Source organism: Anser anser (assembly GCF_964211835.1).
Source record: "Anser anser genome assembly, chromosome: 5".
NCBI lineage: Eukaryota > Metazoa > Chordata > Aves > Anseriformes > Anatidae > Anser > Anser anser.
In genome coordinates this window covers 13,586,661-13,612,518 of record NC_139725.1, presented here as the reverse complement: position 1 = coordinate 13,612,518, position 25,858 = coordinate 13,586,661, and the positions used below count along the sequence as shown (strand labels likewise).

The following is a 25,858-nucleotide window of genomic DNA, read 5'->3' as shown; positions in this document are numbered from 1 at the left end:
AAATTCAAATAGAAAACAATTAGAGTACTGTAATAAAGGGAGAGGTGCAAGAAATACAGGTTTAAGCAATAGCTAATTGTACATACTCATTTGCAGGATACCTTTGGTAATTGGTGAAATGATGATTTATAGTAATTTTATACTTGCGTTTGGAGGTTTTAAAATCAGCAATCTAACGTCATAAATGCAGCAGCTTTTGTTATAAAAGAAATGGGACTGAACTACAGGCTTTTTGTTTAGTGGGAAGTTCTATGACTTCTAAAACATATTTTCTTAGACGTCCAATTAAAAAACAAAGTGGTTTAGTCTTGCTGTAAAATGGAGATTATGTAGGAAAACTGAGGTCTTGGAACTCAAATTCTTTTGGTTTTAATTAAAATCAGAATTTGTCAACCTAATTTGACCTCTTATAAATGTTATGGAACTTTAAAAATCAGTTTAATTTGGACATGTTGTTATGGACCAAAACCAAAATGCTTTAATCTTAAAAATGTCAGGGTTTATGCTGTGTTTCCAAAAATTAAACTTCTTTTGTAATAGCTCAAATATAAAAGTTGATGGAAACGTTTTTTTCATATGAAAAACAAAATTGGCAGATCTTTAAACTCTCTCTCTCTGGATATAAAGCTGAAGGCTTACACAGTTGATCAGCATGTTTTTAAGGTCTTATCTAAAATCTTGGGGAACAGAAACAGAATGGGGGGGAATATAGACTGTAAAACTGTTCTGTAGCAAGGCTAAAATGTGTGGCACACTAAAGAGTGTTTCATGACATTTAAGAGTGCAGGTTCAAGGCTTTTCATCATCTATTTAAAGACGAATTTTGCCTCTTTATGTATGAGCCCATGTGCAGGCTAGTAAAACTCAGTTTGGTAGTGATGTCAGGGTGATTTTTGGAAAGAGAGGCAATGATCTACCTGCCCTCTGTACCTTGCCTGCTCCTCTCCTTGTACTTGATGTACCTTTGGGGGGTTGTGAGGGAGTAGTGGGTTTCAAGTGGTAACAATATGAAATGTTTCTGTAAGCCCATGCACAGCATGCTTTCTATCTGGCAGGTATCCCAGAATCGGAAACTAACCGAGGGTGGAAGGACCCGCTGGAGATTGTGTAGTTCAACCCCAGCTCCTGAAGCAGGGTCAGCTAGAGCAGGTTACGCAGGACTGTCATCGGGTTTTGAGTATCCCCAAGGATGAAGACTCCACAGGCTCTCTGGCCTACCTGTTTCATCTCTCATCTTCCTACTGGGTACCACTGAGGAGAGCGTGGCTCCATTGTCTTTACATCCTCCCATCAGGTATTTATACATATTAATAAGACCCCCCCACACCTTGTCTTCAGCATAACCAGGCCCAGCTCCCTCAGCCTCAACTTGGGTGACCTTTATTATCTTAGTGACCCTTTGCAGCACTCTTTTCTGTCTGCATCTTTCTTGTGTTGGAGCACCCAGAACTGGATGTAGCACTCCAGATGCACCTCACCATAAACTGTAAGTTTATTGTTTATTGTGAGAACTTCTTAAAATTATTTTTAAGTGCAAAACGTACTGTTTTCAGCTGTGTTTTACTTTCAGATTTGAATTTGTTTGGAGATAAAACTAGAATGAGAAATTCAGGCAGAATACATTTAAGGAAACTGCTCCTACTGTGAGGATAGAAGCATGAAAAGCTGTACAAGAGGGGAAATGTTTTATAAACACCATTTGTGTGTAAAGTTTATCCGGTAGAAAAAAAATCGAATTTAAGAAGACATGCAGAATATTTTCCAAATTTTAATGATAAACTGTTGTTATAATATGCAGAGTTTTACAACTGAGAAGAAAGCTCCAAAAGAAGAATGGTATCTTTAAATAGTTAAATACAATTTTGATACATTTCAGCTTAAAAACAATTTGAAAACACTTGAAATTAAGTAAGGAGGAAGCTCATTTTTATGTGGAGGAATCTGTCTTACTTGTACGGTACTACCTCACAAAGTGAAAGATGTCCTTCATGGGCGACAAGGGACAGACAGGGCCAGAACAGTTTGCAGTTAGGAGAATAAGCCCATATCTTTGTATCAGAGACTTGTAGCACTGATCCTTGTGCAATGCTTTGTGCTGACTCCATTCTACAGGTGAATTCACTGTGGCTGTTGCAGAAGACTAAATAATTTGTGGGTTTATTTCCTGTCATTCTCACTAGCTCTGTTCTTTGAGCCAGTATAGATCTGCTAGCTTATTTTGAGCTGTTTCTGATGTGACAGCACAAGGACCGTTTTTATTCTGTTCCGTGGGTATTGATATAGCCATTGAAAACTCTGTAATAAGAGCATATTAGTCCCACTAATAACTGATCCCAATTTAGTCACTGTGCTGTTACAATTATGATGATCAAATTGACAATTTAAACTTGTGATTAATGTTGTGGATCACTACTAATGATAACCTTTTCCACTAATGACTAAAATTATTTTCTTCCATTTGGAAAAGTTCTATCAATCAACTACAGATACAGAACCTGTCATAGTTGTCAGTAGTGGTTTTCAAGAACAAGTCAAAAGAAACTGCATGTCCTGTCAACTCCCAGCATTTAGTTTAGCTATAACACTTCTCCATCTCTTGCATTTCCTCCAGAATAGCACATTGTGTAGCACATTGTGTAGCAGCTCAAGTGATTGTATGCTTTAGCAAACATTTATAATCCACCCAGGGAATTATATACAGCTGGATCACGTTTAATTGCCCTAGCCAAAATGTCTATTTGTAAGTGTGGGAAATTCACCCAAAAAATGGCTTGGCAAATATATTTGTTTCAGAATTTTTAACCGAGTTTGTCCTAGTGAACCTATGGGCAGTATGGTTCTACAGTGAAAAACTCAGTGTTAGTATCAATAAATACAAGATGAGAATGTAGAGTGAAATTACCTGAGGTGAGATTGGATCAAAACCAAAGTTAGTGCAGGTTATTGGATAAATGAAAGATCAGGAGCACAGTCATGCTTCATGATGGCAGCTCTGCAGCAACGGTGTCATGTACACAGTCATCGCCTCCAACCACAGTACGTCTGGCTTATGGGTGATAGCTGTTGACTTCTCTTCCCAGGCACTGACTCCTGCTTCATTTTTTGTTTCTGGGTTTGTTTGTTTGTTGTTGTTTTTCCAGTGACTAAGCATCTAATTTGAATGAACTGTGGGAGAAAAGAGGATTGAAGGTAAAGTAGTGCTTTTTATTATTCAGGTTGTCACTAATTGCTGTTTTCAGTTCAGAACATTTAAATGAAATATTCACACAATCAGGCCAGTTGTAATTCAATCAGAAACCCATCCAACTACCCTGAGGAATCCCATCAGGGCTCCTTATGCAGCAAGAAAGAATTTTAATTAGAAATTTGAAATAAGCTTTTCCCCCAGTTTTGCCAGGAACAAAATGGGCTGGTGCTTAGTGCCTCCATATGAGGAATTAAAGCCTTTGCGAAAATCAGCATTTAAAGAAACAACTAGAATTTCAGATTGTGATAAATGAGTCTATATTTGCACTTTCTAGTAAGTCTCAGTGAAGAAACTGAACATATTGCAAACACATTGCTAAGTGCAAACTACCGCTTAGGCTGTAAGTGTCTGTATTTTAAGAAGTTCTTTCCTATACTAAAAAATGATGAATTGTTGCATCGTACACAAAGGTATCTTTGAAAATATACCTAATAAAAAGGAGGAGTTAGCAATTTGAATGGAAAATGACTATTAAGGCATTTTAAATGGATCCCATGGTAGTAGCCCTGTGTCAGAAGAATTCCTGTAAGAAGCTTGCTCCAGCCCCAGGGAAACAGGATAAGCACCAAGGCCCAATTCCCAACATTCAGAAACTATGATCCCTGAACCAGTCACTAAATTTTGCGGGAGTATGAGTCAACACTAATAAAACTGGGGAAGGATGACAGGGGGAAGTCTGTATTTAATTGCTGTAAAGTCAGTCTTGCTTTCTACTCTTTCTTTAGGAACTGTGATAGATGGAAACTTCCTAAATGAAAACAGTTCTGATACTTTTGCAGCATTTGGCATCTATTGTAAATGTGAGTACAGTACAGGGGTTGACCCTGTTTGCTTTGCAACAGCAACTAGTAACACACTCCAAAGCCAGGGCAACACAATTGCTAGAAGGTAGATGAGTAGCAAGATGTGGTGGTTTGTTTTTGTTTTATTTTTCGGGGGACGCAGGAGTGTTGTCTTAGCAGTTTAAACAGGGCTTGTGAGGGAAGTGAATGATCGTCTTCACCTTAGACTGCTCTCACTTTTGCCTCCTGACATTTATGTCATGACTCAACTTCCTTCTGTTAATCTCTTCATTAAAAACTCCTAGCAAAGAATATAGAGCAGAACACAGAAGTATTTCCCTCACCTTAAAATATAATAGCTTAAAGTTGATACTTGCAGACCACTACCCAGATCACTTCATCATGTTTTTTTCCTAGCTTTGCTGCCTTGGAGACCTAGTGCTTTGTAGCCTATTTCACTTGCATTTAATTAGAGTGACAAACACAACAGGATGCCATTTTGGAGAGTTCCCCAGGGCATTTGCTCAAGGCCACTCAGTTTGTCAGTGAGGTACAGCACTTGCACCCCACTGTTTTAATTGCCAGAATAGACAATTGCTCGAGACCTTCCAGAATGGCAGGGGGCAGAGAAAATACAGAAATGTGAAAAAGGAGTGGGAAATACAGAGTGTTATCTATCCAAACTCCTTCCCGTACCTAGCCGTAGGCCATCCTACCACATCAGAGCGCATGTGGATATGCTATCCACTTTATCGGAGAGATCTGATCCCCTTTATCTCCCCTTTTTTTTCCTTTTTTTTTTTTTTTTTTATCTCCCCTTACCTCAGCTGGTAAACCTACCTAAAGAAATCTGTACAAAACAGACAGGATCCTTAACTCATGTGAACTGGGAGTGTCTCTATTGACTAGACTTGCACCATCCAATTATCTGTCCTAAACAGAAATACCTTGACGTTCTAGCCATGCCCATAATACAAGTCTCTTCCTCCATGCTCTTAATTTAAGCATATGAAATCAAGCTTCTACTTTGAACATTTTACTTCTGATATTCAGTATCTTTAGACCTCAGCTAGGGATAAGATGAGCCTGATTATATGCAGGGTGAGTCTGAAAACAGAGCTAAAGCCGAAGAGGCATTTGTATTATTTGCTTCAGCATAAGAGCTTGATGTTAATTTTTTCTGTTGGTTTTTTTTTTTTTTCCCTCCCCATGCATTGTAAGCCTTGCTGGCATACATGCACTCACTTAATGAAAGTCAGCAGCAATCCTTTGAGTAAAACCATGAGTTACAGTATTTAAGGCATTCATCTTGTTTCCATGTTCAGAAACAAGACTTCCTATTATAGCTAGGTAATTGTTGTTAAGTTCTATATGTTACATAAAACATTTTTTTTTTTGACAAGAAGTATTCTAGTTTTACAAGGATTGTACAGTTTGGTTTTACACAGAAACAATATTAACTAGAAAGTTAATTCCTTGACAGGGGAAAGTAATCTATTTGTATGGCAGCCACATCTATTAATAGAATACATTTTCCTTCAGGGCCATTTCACTGATTTTACAACCAGTTTCACATTTCATTCAAGTTCTTTGGAGCATGATATCTCGGAGTAGAGAAAATGAGTCCCTAGCACCTTAGTTACTGCCTATTTCACAGAAGTTACTGCAAAATGTTTAGCAAGTTGTAGTTAAAAAATGTTCTCCCTATTTCAAAAGACTTAAGAACTCATTTAAACTGTAGTTAAATTGTAACAGTCTTTATAGCACTCTGAACTAGAGTAGGTGTCCCAGTTCAGTATGCAGAGAAGAATATCAGTCCGTAATCACTATTATACTCTAAAGGTTGGTTTTAATTAACAAGAGCAAAGTGATTTTAATGAAAAGGGGAAAGTTTATTTAAACAAAAGCTATTAATCTAAAAAGGGTTTAGATATGATATTTCCAAGGGAGTTCTTAAAAATTCTTCAGGAAATAATGAGAGAAGAACAAAAGGTTGAGGGTTTAAAGAAATCTTCTACTGAAATTTAGCCCTCAGATGAAGAAAGTAAATTGTGGTCTTGGAAGGAGAAGTTCTTTACCTGTTCTGCCTTGGATAGGGCCTCTTGCTGTTTTGTCTATCAAAAATGTCAGTTTCTTGCAGGGGCTCTCTAGATTATGTCAATTTAATTATCACAGTCTATCACAATGGTCAGTCCCTGTTAATTATGCCGCTGAGTTTTAGGAATAAATAATGCTTACAAAGAATCCCTGACTAAGAGAAATTAAGTACTTAGCCAAAACAACAAAAATTGATATTCGGTTAACTAAAACTAGACTTTTTTTCATATACATGTTTTTTAAATCTGCAATACAATATAGTAATACATTGTTTTTTGTGTGTAACTACCATAGGTATTGGATAACTCTTCTTTCCATCCTTAGATATCAGTGGCTTTCCATTGCTACAGAAGGGGTAGATGCAATGCCTCGCCTGTGTATGAAGCTATAGCCTATAACTGCAAAACAGACAAACGTTATTGCCACTTTTGGATCACTGCTTATCTTCTGATAATATGGTCAGGTAAGTGTTTTCTTTATATGTAGAGAAAGAACACTTTAAAGTCTCTACACTAATCCTGGACTGGACATTAGTTGCAGTAGCAAAAACACTTTCTAGGCTGAATATGAAATGTTCTCTCTTGTCTGCTTAAGAAACCTTAACCTACTCCCCAGTTGTCAGTTCATACTTCCCTCAATAAATGTGAAGTAATTATAGTGATATGCCTAGAGATTATTATGCAGTTTTCTTTGACAGCTGGGAGCAGCTGCACTATAAGCAGAGAAAGAAAGTAAGTGAAGAATCAAGGCTGTCTAGCTAGACCAATGCACATCATGTGTTCCCTGGAGATACTAATTTCTCCTGCTATTTCCCATTGCATGGCTTACCCAGCATGTCTCAAGCCACATCTAATTATCATTTCTACCTTTCATTTAGACCAAAGAGGCACTATTATATTGGACAAAGCATGCATCCTATTTCTGCATTGATAGCATTACTTCTCCCCTTCTGAGCTTTTACCAAATCTGTTTCTTCAGCTGTATCTCACCTGACTCACAGCTTGGTATGTGAATGCATGTTTCTAGCTCACTAAAGTGGCTTCCAGTGCTTCTGATGCTTTCTTATGACACTTGCAGAATACATTTATTATTTATGTTTCTATTATTTTTTTGCTACCTTCTCTTTTCTATGCTCTTTCTCCTGTCACCTGTTTGGAGACAAAGTAGGCATCAAAACTTGGTCTCTTATCCATTTCTCTCAGCACCATGCCATTGAAGTGCGACTTGCATAGATGTAGACAAATATAGATGTATAGATTTACAAAATGTGGGACACAGACCTTGAACTCACTCTGAAGCATAATGCAAAATTTCTTTTTCCTACTATACTCTCTACCTGTTAAACCTATTTGCCTTTGCTAAACAGTATACCTGAACTTTTGAAGATACTTGCTTGAGAACTAGCTAATGTAGAGGACAGTATGAAAGACTAGGACAGCTTTGGTATTTGGAGAGCTGAAAAAGACAACAAAACACCATAGTTGTGTAGTGCTTCTTTACAGAACTTGTGTTATTTGCTATGAGCACAATATATAGGTTAGAGAGGACAGACAGCTCTTTGCCTGTCCACTGCTTTGAATCATTCTTTCACACTACCTGGTTCACCTTTCATCATTCTGAATTTGGAGTGGACAAATCTGAGACACCTCACATAAAAGACAGGCATGCAAAGCTCTGCCATTGTTTTTGAAAATGAATGACTATTATTCTTTTCCTTTTGAATTCCAGAAGTGCCTTCAATATCACGTTTTAGTTGTAACTGGGAGAAAAGCCAATGAGGAAGACCAGGAAGAGACTGGAATTAAAATAATTTTATGATTCCAAGGAGCCACAAGCCTTTTAAGGATTCTGCTCTGACTTACTAAGGGAGGCAGATCCATAATGTATATAAAAAAAAAAAAGAGGCAGATCTATCCACACTGAAATCTCTATTTTCTCCCTATTTCAATGTCTTCTAAAAAATTTAAAGGAAGTAGGCCTGTGGATGATGCAACTTTCAGGACCAAGCCTCCTTTTCCTACAGCCAGTCTAGCATTTCCCAAAGGGTTAAAGAAACCTTGCCTTTTTGAGAAATTAGGAGTTTCACCAATTTATCTCTTAAGCATTTAGCTATAAAAGAAGAGATCTCTGGATTCCCCTAGGTACTCCAAAGGACTGGAAGCAAGGACGAAGGATTCAGGATGCAAAAGTAAGTATATGAAGCTGCATCTTCCATATCTAGTATATGATTTCAGAGTCAGCTCTTTTCTCTTTAGACTTTTGTCAAGTCTTCATTGATTTTGATACCAAATAATTATTTTAACAATGGCAATTGATGCCATATATACCAGGAGACATCTCTATCTTAGACAAAACCATTCTTAATTAAGGCTCCTACATCCAAAGTCACCTTGTGCAATTTCAGTTTCTTAAGCTGAATGTCTCGTCTATACTATGCCCTGTAGCATTCACTGAATTCATGAAGAGAGGCGGACACCTCTACGGCTGAGCCACTTGCTTCAGGAGAGGTTATCAATTAATTCTGTACAGTCTCAGAACACTCTGCATATATGGTAAGTGGCATAGCTGTACTCCCAAATGCTAGATGCTTACCTATATTAAGTTGGTATCAACGACAAACAGTTTTAGGTACAGAAGTACTCCATGCCCACACAAAATCTCAAGAAAAGGTAAGTATCATTACTGAATTCTAGCAAAATTTTAATACAGTCTGATTAGCACACTGTTACTGAATTGTTAGAATGTTTTGTTCTAAGGAAAGTAAAGATCATGCAGGCCAGTTTCTTAGGTATGACAGCTTTAGCTTAGATACTCACTTTTTTGTTGCTTATTAAATCATAACAACTTCCTGTACTCTTTGGTAGCCACACAAGCAACATCTAAGGTTTGTTTTTGCTGCTTACTGTATTGACAAGTTACATGGATTGTGTTTCTATTCTTTCAGTACTATTCTGATGTGGTCTTTCCTTAAAATACTCTCTGAGATAGTAACTCTGTCTTGCCAGGCATGGAGGAGTGCAAAATATTCACTGCTGTGTGAAATTTTAGACAATTCTGTAGATGTGTACTTTTCACTTACCTTCATAGATCAAGGAGTGTTTTGAAGTGATCTAGCTGATGACGAGTAGCAGTTTCAACACCAGTCAGAAGGAAGCTGTTTCAGCAGTGATGGCTACTTGATCTCCAGCTGTTGCTGTTGTTCAAATGACGATTGTGTTCAGTTGGATGGTGCCTGCTGACCTCTAACCCCTTGAAAGGAAGAGAAGTGAAGGCATAGAAGGTAGGGTAAGTAGACTTGTTTCTTAGATGGATACATATCCCCACCCATGCCTGAAAAGGTTAAAATAACATAAGATAGAAAAGTTATTTAAGAGAAGAAAGTGGAGGCCCATGCTTGTTTTGGCAGTCCCTAGCTAAAACCAAACTGGCTAACTGAAGCATGGGACAGATACAAATAATACATCAGCCTTCTAAACTGTGGAAAACAACTTGTTCTTTCCCCAGTCCAAAGGGCTGCCCCTTCAGTTGCCATATTTTAAAACAAGATAGAGTGAATCGAGAAAAGGTAAGGAGTCCTGTATTTGGTGGGTGCTATAGGACTACAGAGTATTTACAGGCTCCCACTTTTTCCTACACACATATAACACAATGGACTCTCTGTGGCTATTGAGGAGCAAGTTATAGAAAACTTTTTGGGGGTGGTGGTGTGGAGTCAGAGATTGTGTTAAGTAAAAGTTGGGCAGGATTTATTCACTTTCACCATTCAGACTATTCAGTCTCTATTGACATCTATACATAAAAACAGAAGTTACGGTATTAATTTTGTTCTTGAATTATGATTAGGTTATACAGGCACATCTTCGTAATTCAAACACCCAAGGAAAGATCTAGTCTTGGCCATCTGCTCTCAAGAGTCTTAAACATTTTAATAACAAGTGACAGGAAATATAGCCAGCAGAAAAAGTTTATGGAATAGAAAACAGTACAATATCTAAAGTGAACATAGTATATTAGGGTACATTTCCCTAAACCCAGGCATAAGTAGGACATGAAAAGTTACAAAAGTTCTTTACCTGATATCGTGCTTTCCTCTTCTGTCCTGTAAAACTGTAAGTGGGCCTGTTCAGTTGTAGTTCCACAAGAACGAACTGTCTTTATTTTCTCTTCTTGTAGCTGCTAGGTATATACAAAGTATATACAAAAAGTCATTTCCAGTTGTTATAATTGCCAACGGCATTGTCTTATGAACTGATAACTCATTTATTTAAACATTACTTCCAACTGGAGTAGCTTAGAACTTACATCCTTTTTTTGTGTGTGTTTATGGTTACTGACTTAGTGATGCTGGTTAACCAATGAGGTAAATGGCATTCATGAGTACATACAACCAATCAATTTTCTGTATCAGTCAATAAGTACAGTGACATGCAGGAAAAGGTGGGAAAGGCAGTGCTGAAACAGAAGTCTCTTCAAGGAGGACAAAAAAATAATCTGTGGAGTTCTTACTTCACAATTCATCCTCATACTCAGATTTTCAGTCCTTTTGTATTTAACCGTCAGGATTTTTCTAAGGACTCCTGTTATAAACCACTTTCCTCTGCAGTATCACAGTTTCAAGCCCATGGCTTTTAATCACATGCCTACCATTTTTCAAGAAAACTTCCAGTCCTTAATGGAGCCTACTTGAAGGTATTTACTATAATTTGATCTGACATACACATCTTACAAGATGAGGATGGACCTGTTGGAAAATGATATAGCTGTTAAGTGATCTTTAGTCTTGAAGAGACATGTTTTTAGCTGTGAGTACAACATTCTATGATTTTATCAGTCAAATGGGAAAAGTACAAAGAATGAAGAACTAAATGTGACTTCAGATCTTTGTATGCATAAATCTAAAAAGTAAGCTGAATGCAACCTAAAGAGAAGGCTAACTCTTGTTCTACTTATTTTAGAGTATAGAAACCAATTCAAAAAGTAAGTACACTTTTGCCTATGTTTCTACAGTAAGACCAAGCTAGAGCTCACTGTAGAAGCTTTTTTACAGCACAGAGGGACACATCTTGGATATGAATTTTTCCCAACACAATATACTCAGAGCCTAATCCATTTCCCCTCTTTGGGCTCTGTCTCAATTTATTAGCAGTGTTCCTTGTGACTGGAATGAGCAAGTCTTGGGCCAAATGGCTGTCCTAAAACCCTAATTATCTTCAAATTTGGGCCAAAGTCCTTATTAGTCTACGTATTAAAAACAAACAAAAACAACCAAAACGTCAAGATTTAGGGAAACTCATTCCTTTTTTCAGCTGATACTTGTTAAGACTAGTACTTCGTATTTTTTTCCCCTCAAAAGCTTGATTGTTAGATATAAGTAAATTTGCTAGACATTCGACAACGTTATTTCCATCTTCCACAGTATTAGGAAGTTGCGTCTGCTGCCATAGTTTGCTGTACTAGAAACAGAGTCAATTACAGAAGGAAATTAGAAGTTGACACAAAGGTCAGAGAGTAGGTGAACAAGGGAAGAGAAGTTCTGAAATTACACAGCTCTTGCAATTAAGGTCTGATAGTCCTTCTTTTATGGGTCATGGGAGCTGTGGCAGTTTTGATAAATGTTTTAACTTTTATAACAGATCTATCAAGGATAGCAATAGCAGAGGGAAAAGTTCTCTTTACAAAAATCACTTACAAGAAAGGAGTTAGAAAGTTCCTTCAGCTTCCTTAACCTCATTGAATCTGGGTAATTCAACTGCCACTCTCAGCCTCAAAGTTCTTAATCTAGGAACACTTCTAATATTTGCCAAACCACTGGCAAATCTATATAGTGTCACATTTGACAGAAGAGTTAAAGTTTCAAATTACAGCACGAGTAACTCCTGATTTAGGATGCAAAACTCACGAAATAACACATCACACTAGATTTAATGAAAATCAAACCCCACAGAAATTCTAAGCGAACCTCATATACCAGATCCTCACCTTTCAGTGGTGTGCTGTGTAAAACACCCCCTATGCTCTGGATTTTGGTTCTGTTAAGAAACTGATAATAATAAAGTTAATAGCATCCTTATACTACTAAGTTGGTCGTAATACTCTTGTGCATAGTCTTAATTTGGGTTTATATTGCTACTGAAAGGAATTGGTCGCTTCACCGTAGAAGGAACTATACTTTTCCATTATTACAAAGCTCCTGACTGAAACAGAACTGAATGACTGTTCTTTCTGAAAGACAGAAAGAAGTGGGTGGGGAGCAAAGATTACAGTTAAATGCTGACTGAAAAATAAAAATAAATCCCACAATCAAAAAAAACCCTTCCTTTCCCTTTTAGCTAAACAGAATAATCTGTGCACTTTTACAATAGCTGTACTTACTTTTGTGGATTCAGTGTGTGGAAGCTTGCCTCTTTAAAGCACTAGACAAAACTATAATGCAGCAGAATCTAGGGCTGCATTAGGCGTGAATCATTTTCATAATAAAAAGGTTAAAAAAAAAAAAAGGAAAGTCTGTCAAGCCCTGATAAAACATGGAACATATTTCAAGACTAAGGAAAAGATCTTGACTAAGGTGACAGAGAAGGCACGCAGCGTGCTGCAGTAGTATATTTGCAATCTACATGGTACCTCTTTTTATTGTTAAGCATCACAAGGCAGAGTCAGAGAGAAAAACATATTATTAAATGAATTAAGGTCACTGAACTTATAAACTCATACACCAGGACAACCTAAATACAGTAATATTTTTCCAAGAGTCCTTGAGACTGATCATTTAAATTCTGAAATTTGTTTCAAGTCCTTCTCATCCTAGGTGTAAGATTGAGAGGTTTTTTTGTATGTTCGCTTATAAATGGCACTCTACTGTGAAGCAGAAGACCCGAGCTGATTAAGCCTGAGTGCCCTAATTTCTTGAAGCAAAGGGTGAGTACTGCTTTTTTCCCCTCATGCCATTCATAGTGCTCTGGGTGAACACTAGAAGAAACAGTAAGGCAGAGTGCTCAGCTTTCAAGAGCAGTTGCCATCTTAAACACCAATGCACAGAACAGCTAAAAAGCACTTCACAGCTCATTCCAAAGTTCAGTTGTCAAGTCTGTGGAGACTCTTCGTGCTTATTCTAGCTTCTTTTTGTTTTTCCTTCTTTGACAGAACACACACTATCTAAAAGCTTTCTTTCTCTCTCCTCATCAGTCTAGCATGTCTCTCCCTAGAGCCCTTTCTCCTCAGGAAGATGGCAGCAACTTGCAAAAGCCTTCAGACACACCAGGGAGGGGGGGAGATAAAAACGTACCCTGTGCGTGATAAAGCCAGGGGCAGGAAGAGGGCACTCACTGTCAGTGGAGCCTGCACGGTGTCCCAATAAGTTCAAACAGGAGAAACAAGAAACAAGCCTTGATATTTTTCAGATTTGCAGCTTTTAATACCTCCAGAAGCCTCAGCAAACACCTCTGAGCAGGAAGCAGAGCAGAGTTGGTATTTGCTGTAAAAGTTAAATTGAGCTCCAGGGGACAGATGAGAATTAGTCCAAAAAAAGCATTCTTGACCCAAAGTGTTAGCTAAAACCACAAAAGTCAAGGTGGGATATTCGTCGCAGGACTGCTGTACCCCCAAACACACATGCACACCTGCAGAGATATCTGAATCTTGGCTGTGGCATCTCAATCACTAAACTTGTCAATAAAAAACTGAAACAGCATTAATTCTATATCATTATTTCTATTCTAAGATTACTGTGAGTCAATAAACAGCAAGTATTTTCTGCATTTCCCTGGCATCTACTTTGACACTGTTCAACCAGTGATTAAATACACTGATCCTCATTTCTCTAAGCGTTAATTCTGCAAACTAGTCTGCAGCCAGGAGAAGTGAGCATTTAAATAAAAAAGCAGCTGGCCTGTTATGATGCACACATACTCAGAACCACGCACAGTGTGTATATAGTTCTGAGCACTGGACACCTCTACCCCTCTTTCCTCCTTACTCATGTTTAACTAACTCTGAGGTATGACCATCTTCTTTCTAACATGAAAGCCCTGATCCTCTGCACTTGAAACTGGTTAAATAGTGTTGATTCCTTTGCTGGCCCAGGACCAGAGCCACTTCTCATCCCAGCTGACTACAGACTAGCACATTTTGTCAGCTCTGTAATTTCAATTAAGATTTATAGATATTAATGACAATAGGGATAGGATGGGGAAAAAAAGTATTCAGACTACTATGGGAGCCTCTTAACCAAGCTCTAAATATACCCAGGCTCACATAAAAGCATTTAATTTACTGAGTAAATGAATTCTCACATAGCTGGTCCTAAATTCTAATTCAACAAAAGTTGCTCTTGGGTCCAGAGTGGCAGTACTGGAAACACGTTATTCTCTCTACATTCTGCAGTGGTGGGAAGCCTGCTGAGGTCTCTCCAAAGTACTTTGACATACCAGGAATCAAGCGTCTTTGTTCAGAGGTACTGGCGGTCCTCCAATTTCAGGTGGGAGTGGGTATATATTTTGCTTAAAAAATTTGAAATTTTAATAATAAAAAAATATGCACTTCATCATGATTACTGTACAGTAGCAATAAAACTTTCTGTAATACAAAAGAAGACTTCTGTTTCTATGTTAAATGAAACAAGCCAGGAAAGAAAAAGCCATATAAAGCAACAACATTTTGTTCTCTGGTTAAAAACAACATCATTTTGCATTCAAGTATTCGTAATGTGGGAAAGCAGCAAAACAGACAAGTGCATATGAGACAACTAATATTTGATTAATACTGTAACTCCAAATGAAGGAAACAATAAAAAGGATCAAATTATTCTCAATGGATCAGGAGCCAGGAAAAATAATGCACAACCACAGTTTTTATGAATACCGACAGAAAGCCATGACTTGTACGTTTTGAAGTATTCATAGCTATGACAAACCTGTGACATGAGGCCTACACCCACTAACTGTTATGGAACTCATTCCACAGTATAAACAAAACAGCAAATAAAAGCACACATCCAACTGAACAGAAAGAATGTAAGGAGATCAGTATACGTACTTGGGACTGACATGTAGCATGTCACAAGCACATACGCAGACCAAGACACTGTGGTCACTGAGCAAGTTTTACATTAAAAAAAAGAAGATATATGGATTAAAGTATAAGGAATGCAAGCACTATAGCAACCATGTTCTGCAGTAGAAGAAGAATAAAACAGGAAGGGTGTTACAGATCCAAATGCACCTTGGCCCCTGTTAGTCTGCCTCAAGCACAACCATGAGGCAACAGCCACAGCTTTTGTACCTCCCCTGCCTGCTGCATTTATCAACCATGTTAAGACCTGGCCACCAAGCTTACATACACACCACTTTCTATACCTCTTTCTGTGAGGACCCATAATGTTAACTAAGCAAAAATTCTGCCTTCATTAAAGACGAAATTTATCCAATTAAACAGGAGATTCTTAAATTCTGGATGGTAGCTTAGCACAAAGGACCTTTTTACAAAATTTCTTACAAAAGCTCGGTCTCTAATGATAAGTTGAATAAGACCAAATACGGGTTGAGTAAGCCAGACAGACACTTGCTGTTCCTATATTTCTTTATCAGCTTCAATTTGCTCACAACCTCTCTGCTCCCCTTCCCATTTTGGTCAGCATTTTTTTTCTTCTCCCCATTTAGAAATGATGCAGAGCAACTAGAGTCAGGAAAGGCTGCTCCTAATCAATACTTCTCCTGTTGTTTTCCAGAGGTTTTCTATGTGCTTCCTGATGGTTTTCTACTTAAACTACTGTCAGCAAAGTAGATAACCCACAAGGGAAACGCAAACATGTCTCTTTCAGTGCATATAGCTTCTTTTCTTTGTAGTGGTCAAAGGCTATAGATGGTAACATACAAAACCTACTGGCAGTAGGACAGAAAGTAGAATATTCAGAAGCAAATGTACATTTAAACATTACATTAAAATTGTTAAGCATACAAAAATACTTTTTCCAATAATGTTGTTAGAACAGATCCACCTAGTTACACCAGGTTGGGGAGTGAGATTTTTACTTAGCCAAGCTTAACAAAACTGCATTCTCTCAGTTGAGGCTGTTAAAAGAACAGCTAAATGGATTTTGGCACACAGAGTTTTATGAACAGGGGCTCTTTGCAATCGCATTTAGTGGACATCAGGGGTTATGAATGCTACTGGTATGGTACTGACTACCAGAGACGTTTCAATAGAAACTGTATCAGGTACTTGAATGATTCTTTGTAGCCAAGGGACTGCAGGAAAACTCCCATTACTGAAAGAAGCAACAACAACAAGCAACTATTAAAGAGAACGAGCATAATATGCAATTATTGATAACAAAAATAATGGCAAGGATTATCAAAATCTAGAAACATTTCCAAACAAAAACAATACCAAAATATAATTCACTGTGATGCTTTATGACATCCAAAAAGCTGTAAGTTAAATGAGGAAAACCATTTAGCCTGTTCCCCTAGCAAGTCTTGGTCAGCTGCTAGCTCTCTAGAGGTTATATGCATCTGTAAACAGATACAATATTGAAAACTCAAAGAAAGCAAATAACCTGTTCACATACTGCATTCCTTGCCAGAAAATTAGTTTTTGCGACAACTGGCAGATAACAGCTTTATGCAGGAGTGAACAAGACTGTACAAAAAGACTTCAGAAAAAATAAAGGAGTAGCACAAATACTTCAGCACTAAAATCTGAAATGGCGTAACCCAGAGAAAAGGCTAGTCTTCAAACATGATGCAACACAGGCAGGAGTGGAAATAGTATTAGTGCAATCACAGTGGCTGCTAGTGTCTACTACCTGCATTACACAGGATATGAAGATAAAATTATTAATCAAGAGTGAAAATCTGCACAAATTGAAAAAAGACCATGTAGCAGTACTGTTTAGGTTAAACATTTAACCAGAAATTTCCGGCTGAATAAAAAATAAAGAGCAAATCATTAGAAAATATGATGAAAACAAAGAAAACCCAATGACACTCTGTGTAGACGTTCCAAAGTACATGAAATGGATGCTGTTGTGCAGAGAGTGCCAATACTGTTCAAGCAAAAACATTATTGGCAAGCTATTATCTGCTATACCTGCTCAAGCTTTTGGTTTATCTAGCTCAGTACTCTGTAGCTGACAAAAAGAAGGAAGGTAAAATAAAAATCTTAGTGACCAGATACAAGGTTATCTGTCCTCGATGCAAAGCTCAGCCTACTCCCTAAAATAAAAAAAAACAGTTTTCGACTCACTACATGGTCTCTCACTGGTTTGTAATTATCAATGAGAGCAGTAGAAACTTAAGTATTAATCAGTCTTCTGCCTTCCCCCTACTTCTCTACTCAAAAATACAGTATTTTAATTACAACACTAGTGTTAAAATGCCCAACTCAATGGGCTATAAAGGTTTCTTTCCTGAACTGGTATTTTTTATTTAGGCTCCTACAAGAAATAGTAATAGAAGTCACAGTAATAGTCGCAGTTCATAGTATCATCCAACAAACACAAGGCTCAAAAAAGACATCTCTGTCATCACAGTTGTCTAAGCTCCACTTCTGTATGAATCTGAAAATATCATCAGCATCCTCCACATGAATCATCTAAGGGCTGTACCTGCAAACATTTATCCATTTTGACCACAATCTACATACAACAAACAGTAGTTTCTTTCTTCTTGCCCATAAAAATGCCCCGAATAGCATCATACCCTCAAACAACACTCTGGCTACACCATTAACTCTCAGAAGTACATTATAATAGAATATTTATATATAATTCACCATACAAAGATAGACAACAGAAGATCAGTTAAAGTTATTAATGGAATCTTGTCTATATTTTGTCCAGTTTTCAACAGTTTGTCCAATAATCTATTCAGTGTTGTTCAATTCAGTTTTTAACCTAAATTAGATCTGAACAGCAAACATCTGTATTTTATAAGAATATTTTTAGAATTTTTAGCATCATAAACCTTTTTTTTTGGGGGGGCCGGGGAGGTTACACAGGTGTTTGGGTTTTTTTTGAAGGATTAAAGAATTGAAATGTATGACACATACTTTCATGTCATTTCGACTTTGATCTTGAGGATAAACTTCTGCTGAGATGCTCCTGCTATCTGTCCTTACTTATTGTCCCCTATCAAAGCGACAGAAGCCTAACTTTTGTAAATAGAAGTGATGGATACTCCTTCCTGTGAACTACTGGACAATTTTACTGTAAGAGAAACTGCAGTTCATCAAGGAGTTGAAGGACTTCTATCTGATCTTATGAAATTGAAAAACCTCTTTTCAAAGGCTTGAATCAACAAAATGGGGAAAGAACAAAGGAGTGTAAAGACAGAGACAGTAATTACCAAAAGAGTAATTAAAATAGACCAGAAACTGCTTGAAGCAAACATGGATACAATGGTCAGAACAGGTCCATTAGGGCAGATTCATTCTAATAACAGTTAACAAATTAATGTTCTTTGCAGGAGAGAGGGAGCCTGGGAGAAAAGCTCAGCACTGGCATGAAAAAGTACACTGAACCTCTGATTTATGAGCATGAAGACAGTTGCAGATAAGTCCCAGCATCAAACCTAACTATAATCAGGTCCTTAGTCCCAAGGAAGCACAGTTGGTCCTAGGACCATTTAGTAACCGGCACTCACTTGACTCACAACAGAATTATTTAATAAACCACCACAGTTACTTCAGGTGACAGATTCCTGTACAAACTGGGCATGCAGGCTCTGTCCTGTTACCCCAAACATCCACAACCTCCAAATATTCATATAGGTTTGTACATAGCACCATTTCACTCTGGTGACCAATGTCAGAATTTCCAGTTGTGTCATTTGGCTGCATAAAATTCCTGCCTCAAATGGAAGGAAAAAATCAAAATGAAATAGTGAATGAATGAATAAAAGTTAGAGGTCCCACAGGATTTACACGAAGTAGCTTTGCTGAAAAAATTCTCTTCCCTGGCTGCATGTTGCCTGTACGCCGCGCTCTCAGAACAGATTTTACTGGCAGCGTATAGAGACATGTATATGAGCATATGCAGCATATATTGAGACAGTGCCTATTTCAGGCCTTCGGGAAAAAGAGATGCTACAGGAAAATAAAAATAGAAATTCCAGAAGTCTTAGTTCACAACGCTCTATGAGAGGTGCATCTCATACTCTGTTTATGCCTCAGCTTTCCCCATCAAGAAAATAAAACAAAAAAACCTATAGCCTGTTATCAACCTTGCAAAATAAGGAATAAATCCACTAATGTTTCCAAGGTGAAGAGATTCTATGAGGGCACAGGCTTAGCCACAGATGCATTTTCTTTATGTGATGACTATTAGGCTTATTGATTTTAGTACAGAAAGAGGCTACCCCTGGCTTTTTATTCTGATACCAATTCAGAGCCAATACAGCTAAGGGAAGTAGACTGAAGTGAATTCTGTTTGACCCTTCATCAACACAGGCACTTGCTTTCAGGCAGTGGAGTGACACTGGTATACTGCTGGTGTTGCTTTTACTAGAGGGAAAAAAAGTTTCTTTTCAGAAGCCTTATTTAGTTCCTTCTAAATCTCTAGTGCATTAATGGTTTTTTGTTTGGTTGGTTTGCTTTGCCTTTTTGTTGTTGTTGTCGTTTGTTTGTTTTACCCAGAAGAGCCATTGAAATTTAACACTGGACAACCTGTGGGGTTACCTCAGCCAACTAAATATACCAGAATTACCAATCACCGTTTCTGCTTTAAGGTTGTAACAGATACGTGGTGGTGAAGGTACGGGATAAAAAATGATCATAAAGGAAAAAACAACAAAACACAATAAAAAACACCACACCTGTTCAACAAATGTAGATTTAGCTTTAAAGGGTCTAAATCTAGGGCAGTATGCCTTTGTAACAGGCAAAAGCCAGAGAAAAAGTTCAGCTTGAACATTCAAAGAAACAGCAGGAGAAGGAACCTTCTTTCACTTCTAAACTGAACACATTTCTTTGAGAAATAGCAGGTATGGAAACTTAAAAGTCCTTCTATTTTCTTTTCAGAGCACAGCCAAACTTTAAAGTCTCATCCAGAGGACTATACACAAAAAAATACAAAGCAGCCTGGGCTGGCAAATCAACCCATTTTGCTTCTGTGCGATTCTTCTGTGACCGTGCCAGTGGCCTCTTGCCTGCACAGGTTGCCAAGGGATGTTTAAGGTAGCCCCACAACAGCAGCAGCTGCTGCCACCTTCATTTGCAGCCCCATCCTGAGCACAAGCAGAAGCAAGTCACAGTCCTGCCTCTTCACATAATCGCACCCTGTCAGAGGGAGCAAGCGGCGGGGAGAAAGAGGTGTGTAGGAAAAGAGGGAGAAAGGAAGAGAGAAACCCCATAAAGCCACACATACCTTCCCTAACACCTTGTGCCTCCTCCTCATCACCATGCAGACCAGGTCCGTACGGACCTCCTGTCCTCGTCCAGCTTTCCTCCCTTGCCCAGGCCCCGTACCCACCTCAAACCCCACTGAGCGCCCCCAGCCTCTCCTCCAGCCAGTCTCAGCAGCCCACTCCCCAGCTGCCCTTGGGACAGCAAACTTGAGCATTGCTTGCTGAGAAGCCCTGTGCTGACCCTGGCCCCATCCTCTATAGATTTCTTTAAAAATTAAATACGTATTTCTTTAGCTTCAGATCTCTTTAGGTTGGGGAACAGCTTTGGAAGGTGATGAATTTTTAAAGAAGGTTAGAGAATCGAGGGATCATTTTTAGATAGAGCTGCAACATATTTTTCTCTAAGTTTTCTATTTTGCTGCATAATAATTGTAACAGTTGCTTTTACAGCTACAAACTCATTGACACAGTAAGTAGAAAGAATGAATCTCTGGAAGAGAATAATATTAAAAATTAGATACATTACATTAGTGCAAGTTTACAAAACTTTCTCTCCCCACTGTGTTTATTTGAAAGGATGAAAAGAAGATACAGAGAAGATACAGAGAAACCTGCATTTTGAATATGGGGCAGCAGAAGCAGCCCCTAGAATTCAGTTGTCTGCCTACAGTGCTGTCAAGGCAGACTATCCCCTTGGGGAGGGGTTGGAGGGTGGAGAGCTAAGTGGGAAAGCTTTGACACTGTTTAAGCACTGTTCAGCAATAAGTAAAGCATTGGTGTTTGATTAACACTGCTTTGGTCACAAATCCAAAACACGGGCACCATACAGACTGCTGTGAAGAAGAATAGTCCGGTACAGATACCTTGTACCATCATCTCAGGAAGTGGGGAATGCAGAAACCTCAGCATAGTTTCAGCTAGGGGTCAGGCAGCCAGGCGTGGAAGAAAGTTAGCTAGGAAAGCATCATGCATGAACTTGATCATATGTAGACTCCTGTAGAACATAAGGAAGGTGAAGATCTTTCTACCTCACTGCATCTCAATTCACCCTAATATAAACAAGTGTGATCTGAACTACCTATTGCCCACCCCCCAGAAAACAAACCGACTAGTTACTGGCAATATGAGAGTCTGTTGAACACGTTTGAATAAATACACAGCACACACGCTGATGCCCATATCAAGGACACAGAGATGAATGGAAGGGTTCACTTTGCTGTTACACACAGAAGTGGTCATGACTGTCACAGTTTATTTGAATATCAGCCTTTTGCAGAAGGAGTTTTTGCACAGAGGTTATCAAGGTAGCATAAGAAGGTCACACATACTTCACCAATGGCACAAAGCACCTGATTACTAACAGGAAGCATGAAACCAGTGAAGACAGAAAGGCTCTAAAGAACTGAGAAACATTAAGGATGTCAGAAGGTTGCTTATACCAAAACCTCTTAGAAATACACATCGAAGAGTACAGGCTCTCCTCTTGTTCAAACAATTATTCTCAATAGCAATGACACCAGAGCCTCATGGAGGATAACTTTAACGACAAGGCACAGGAAAGTAAGTGCATGCAGTCCAGTAAATACTGAACAGAAAAGCTAGGAAAAGAGCAGCCCAGAAGATGTGAAAGAAGAAATAAAACTAACTCTAAAGACAATATAAAGCAGGGAAAGGCATTCTGCAGGTGGCTGTTATTCACAAACAGAAATGACGAAGGTATTTCTGTATAACGTACATTTTGGAAGAATGGAAACGAGTCATCTCAACTCTGTTTTAACAGTTCCTTCTTTCCTTGAATGCAGTCTCCTGCTTCATCTAATGGAAATACAGCTCAGTGCTATATCCTACAGGTTTTAGTGTATATCACCGCCAATGTCAAAGAGCATCAGTGATTCTTTGCAGGGCCGTGGAATCTCCAAGTCCAAATATCTGCAGATATGTCAAGACCCCTGTAAAGGTGCTGTGCCAGCATCCAATTATACATTCGTGAAAACTGATATACAAAGGTTTCCACATGGATCACCAAAATTCAGAGTTGCGGCACATACCACGCTAAACGATCTATTTAAATAATTTTAAAATATTCATGACATAAAGGTAAATCAAACAAGTTGACAGTATTGTAATCTTAGAATAAATAAGTCACTTTTTATCTCTGTGTGGAAAAATATAGCTAATTCTCACAAACGTCTGCCCAAATCTCATCAACAGGGACTATATACGCACATTAATGACACTATAAACTCGCTTTTCAGTGGCAAGTGCTGGAAGCCACGAGTACACACCTGGCTGGCTACATCGCAACCTGGGCCAATGGAAAATTTGGTTCCCCTGGCTCAGGGAGGTCTGAACGTTACTGTCACAATCCTATACACGGCCACAGCAGGGCTTCCCCAGAAGCTTGAGGAACACTGTCAAGGTCCAGAAATTCAGAGGTTTTCCTCTGGTCCTTTTTTTGCAGGGTGAGGGACAAATGGGAAGGGAGGGAGAGATTACGCTACTCTTGTTTTTCATGTTGTACCATATTTACTTAAATCTAAAACCTTAGGGCACTTTACTTAGTTTGCCATAGCTCTGCAAGACCAAAAGGATGATTCTTGGAAAAACTTGAAGTAAGATCAGGGATCGAATTATAAACCCTTTGAGTAAAGATCTGGAAGAGTCTGCAAAATGCCATACATCTCTGTAACACTGTTGTAATAATAATAAAGCCTGTGCTCAGAGGAGGAAAAGAAAGTATGAGCTATCTTTCTAAACCAGCTGATCTCCCAGTCTCAAACAAGGTTAGGTAAGGATACAGGTTTTAGAAAACAAATGAACAAAAAACCAAAACAAAACAAAAATCAAACTAGTAAATGTCACAGCGATATTTGCTGTAAGAGTCGTGTAAATGTTATTTATTGTGCCAAATGCATTTCCAAAACAGATGCCTTCCACAATCTATTTACTCAGCCACATCAAAATAAAATAGTTACAGTTTTAGCCTTCTAGGCAGCATTACCATTCATAGGTTGCCATAAGGCCAGTTCATTCCAGCACCAGAAGAGCAACTCAGCTGGTTCCTCTATGCTGCCCTTCAGCCTTCGTTCAGCTCTGCGGACACGTCTTGTCTATCGTGGTGCATAGCTGTTTGGGGCACTAAGAACTAGCCCCTGTATGGGATGTCCTGACCTACAGCTCCAGGCACAGACCTTTCTAAATTACTTGTCACCCAAGAATCTCGTATCAGAGGCACTCAGACTTGTTCTGCCTCTGGTATTGCCATCTGCGCTACTTGTGGGGAAGCCTTAGAGAGTTTAGGGTTTGGGTCCCAAAATCTTTGCTATCAAGTGTAGATGTTTGCTAACACAACTTGAAACTTCAAATAAATGTGATTTATCTGGCAAAGACGTGCCAGGCCACTACCAGACCCATTTCATTCCAATGGTACCTTGAGTCTCTACCCCTTATTTGTTTATATATGTAGAGCTCAGGACTAAAGAACTTAGGACCATGTACATCTTAGGGATTTGCACAGATGGAGCATTTTTACAGGGCCCTGAGAGGTGCTAGATTTGAGTGACAGAAACATTTTTTTCAGTAGAAAATCCTATTACTTAAGGGAAATTTTCTGGGGAAACATTTTGAAAGGTACACAGATCTACAACTTTCCTTCATCAAAGCCTAAACACAATACCATAATCTGAGCCAAGCTGATGCAAAACAAAACCACTTTGATTTTTCTCAAGTAGAATCAGCTATTCAGTTTTGGACAAATTCAATATTATTCTGTGTTATTTGAACACTCTGTCTCAGTGACAAATGACTTTGGCCATCACAGGGCTCTGGTTCTCCTCTGCTGCCCAGACACCTCTCACAGTATCTCCTATTCCCCTTCCCTCCTGAACAAGGGCAAGATAAAAGGCAGAATTCATAGCCATGGGGTACCTCCTGTGGTTGAGGTGTAACTACATAAAATAACAAGTGTTTGTTATTCAGTTTACATTTCAAAGATGGACAAGACTTAAAAATATTAATTTTTTAAAACTTTATGAAAATTTAATACAATTTTCCTGCTCCCCAGGAAAATGAGTCAATTTTTCAACTAGTTCCATTTAATAACAATGAAACTACAGGATCTCACTCACCAGAATACATTATTGCCACATACACCATTAATACATTACAGCCTCTCAACTTCTAAAGCTTGCCTTCTTGACTGAAATCCAGTTGCCACCTACATAAATAGCACCAGATTATCCTTTGGAAGGAAAAATCAGACAGCACCACCAACAACAGGAAGAAGATCATTTGTCCACAACTTAGTAAGGAGCTTCAAGACATGTTTCATTCTCAATATCCTGAGCTGAACTGTGCACCACTCAATAATCCTTTAAGCTGAATAAAGGTCCTCATGGCCGGTGTCAGCACACAGGCAGGCACCATTATATCACCAGAGAGCATCAGTGCACAGGGAAGTTGTCGTTTTATTTTCTTCACCACAGCAACAGAACTGCTTTGATTTACAAGGTTAAGAGACAGCGGAGAAGCTGTCATGCCAGGTCTGTTCTCCTTCTTGGGGACGACCTCTGTGACTTATTTCCAAAGACCAGAGTCTTTTTGCCCTTTCCCACTCCGCTCTTAACAATAGCAACCCCTGCACAGTACAATGACGTACCAATACAGCGAGGCATAGGACTATATCCTACTAACTGTATGCAAAACAGGGTACAAAGTGTCTTTCAATCTGACTAGACAGTTTTTCTTTCTTCACAAATGCATCCTCTTTACCTTGATATTATTCACTTCAGCTTTGCTCCAGCCTGTTAGTTTAGACTACAGAGTTTAGACTACAGTTTCCAAAACATAAAATGTATCTTGGCTCCAGTGGTCTTCTGTTTAGACTCCAAACTACACGACTGTGTAACACTCCCATATAGGAATTCCCACTCACATACTACTGAATTGGTGCTGCTGTAGCAGAGGACAAAAGGAGGAGAGAATGGAATGAAAGTTATTTCTGTGGGGAGTTTGGTTTTTTAGCATTGTGTGTTGCATTTCAGAATTCTGTTCCTTTATTTTTCTTAACATGGGCACCACTCCAGTGTTAGTGAGGCTGGAGTATCATTCAAGGTGCACTTGTTTTACAGGTATGCAGAGGTATTTACCATCAATTAGGAGAGAGCCATCTATTGGACTGGATGTACTTTTGAGCCTGCAGCTGCAACAATAAGAGGGCTACAGAGTTATCTATTGGCAAGCCTAAAATATGACTGTCTTTTGGATATCAAGTGCAAGATAAAAGCATTTTGATGATGTTTAAAGCAGCCGAAGAATCCTATAGTCCTGCTGTTGGCTGTTTTTACAAAATTCATATTTTAGTAACTTCGCTAGGACTGAACAAATTACCCTCA

The 25,858-nt window shown here is 38.6% G+C and overlaps 1 protein-coding gene across 5 annotated transcripts in view; it reads right to left on the bottom strand.

The window, feature by feature from the left end:
* Positions 1-1,530: 1,530 nt before the first annotated feature.
* LOC310901234 (uncharacterized protein) overlaps positions 1,531-25,858 on the bottom strand; it is a 78,062-nt gene continuing 53,734 nt past the window's right edge. For 2 of the 5 annotated variants that reach the window (XR_014585644.1, XR_014585645.1), the window contains exons 11-13: positions 10,200-10,302; positions 9,206-9,375; positions 1,541-3,165 (exon numbers count right to left, since the gene is read on the bottom strand). Coding sequence is in view for 2 of the 5 variants with exons in the window: in XM_083840523.1 (XP_083696649.1) it covers positions 9,344-9,375; positions 10,200-10,302 (135 nt within the window). In the remaining 3 variants the exon portion in view is untranslated. Of the gene's footprint in view, positions 3,166-9,205; positions 9,376-10,199; positions 10,303-25,858 lie in introns of all 5 variants that reach the window. The other 3 variants (XM_083840523.1, XM_083840524.1, XM_083840522.1) reach the window with 2 other exon arrangements.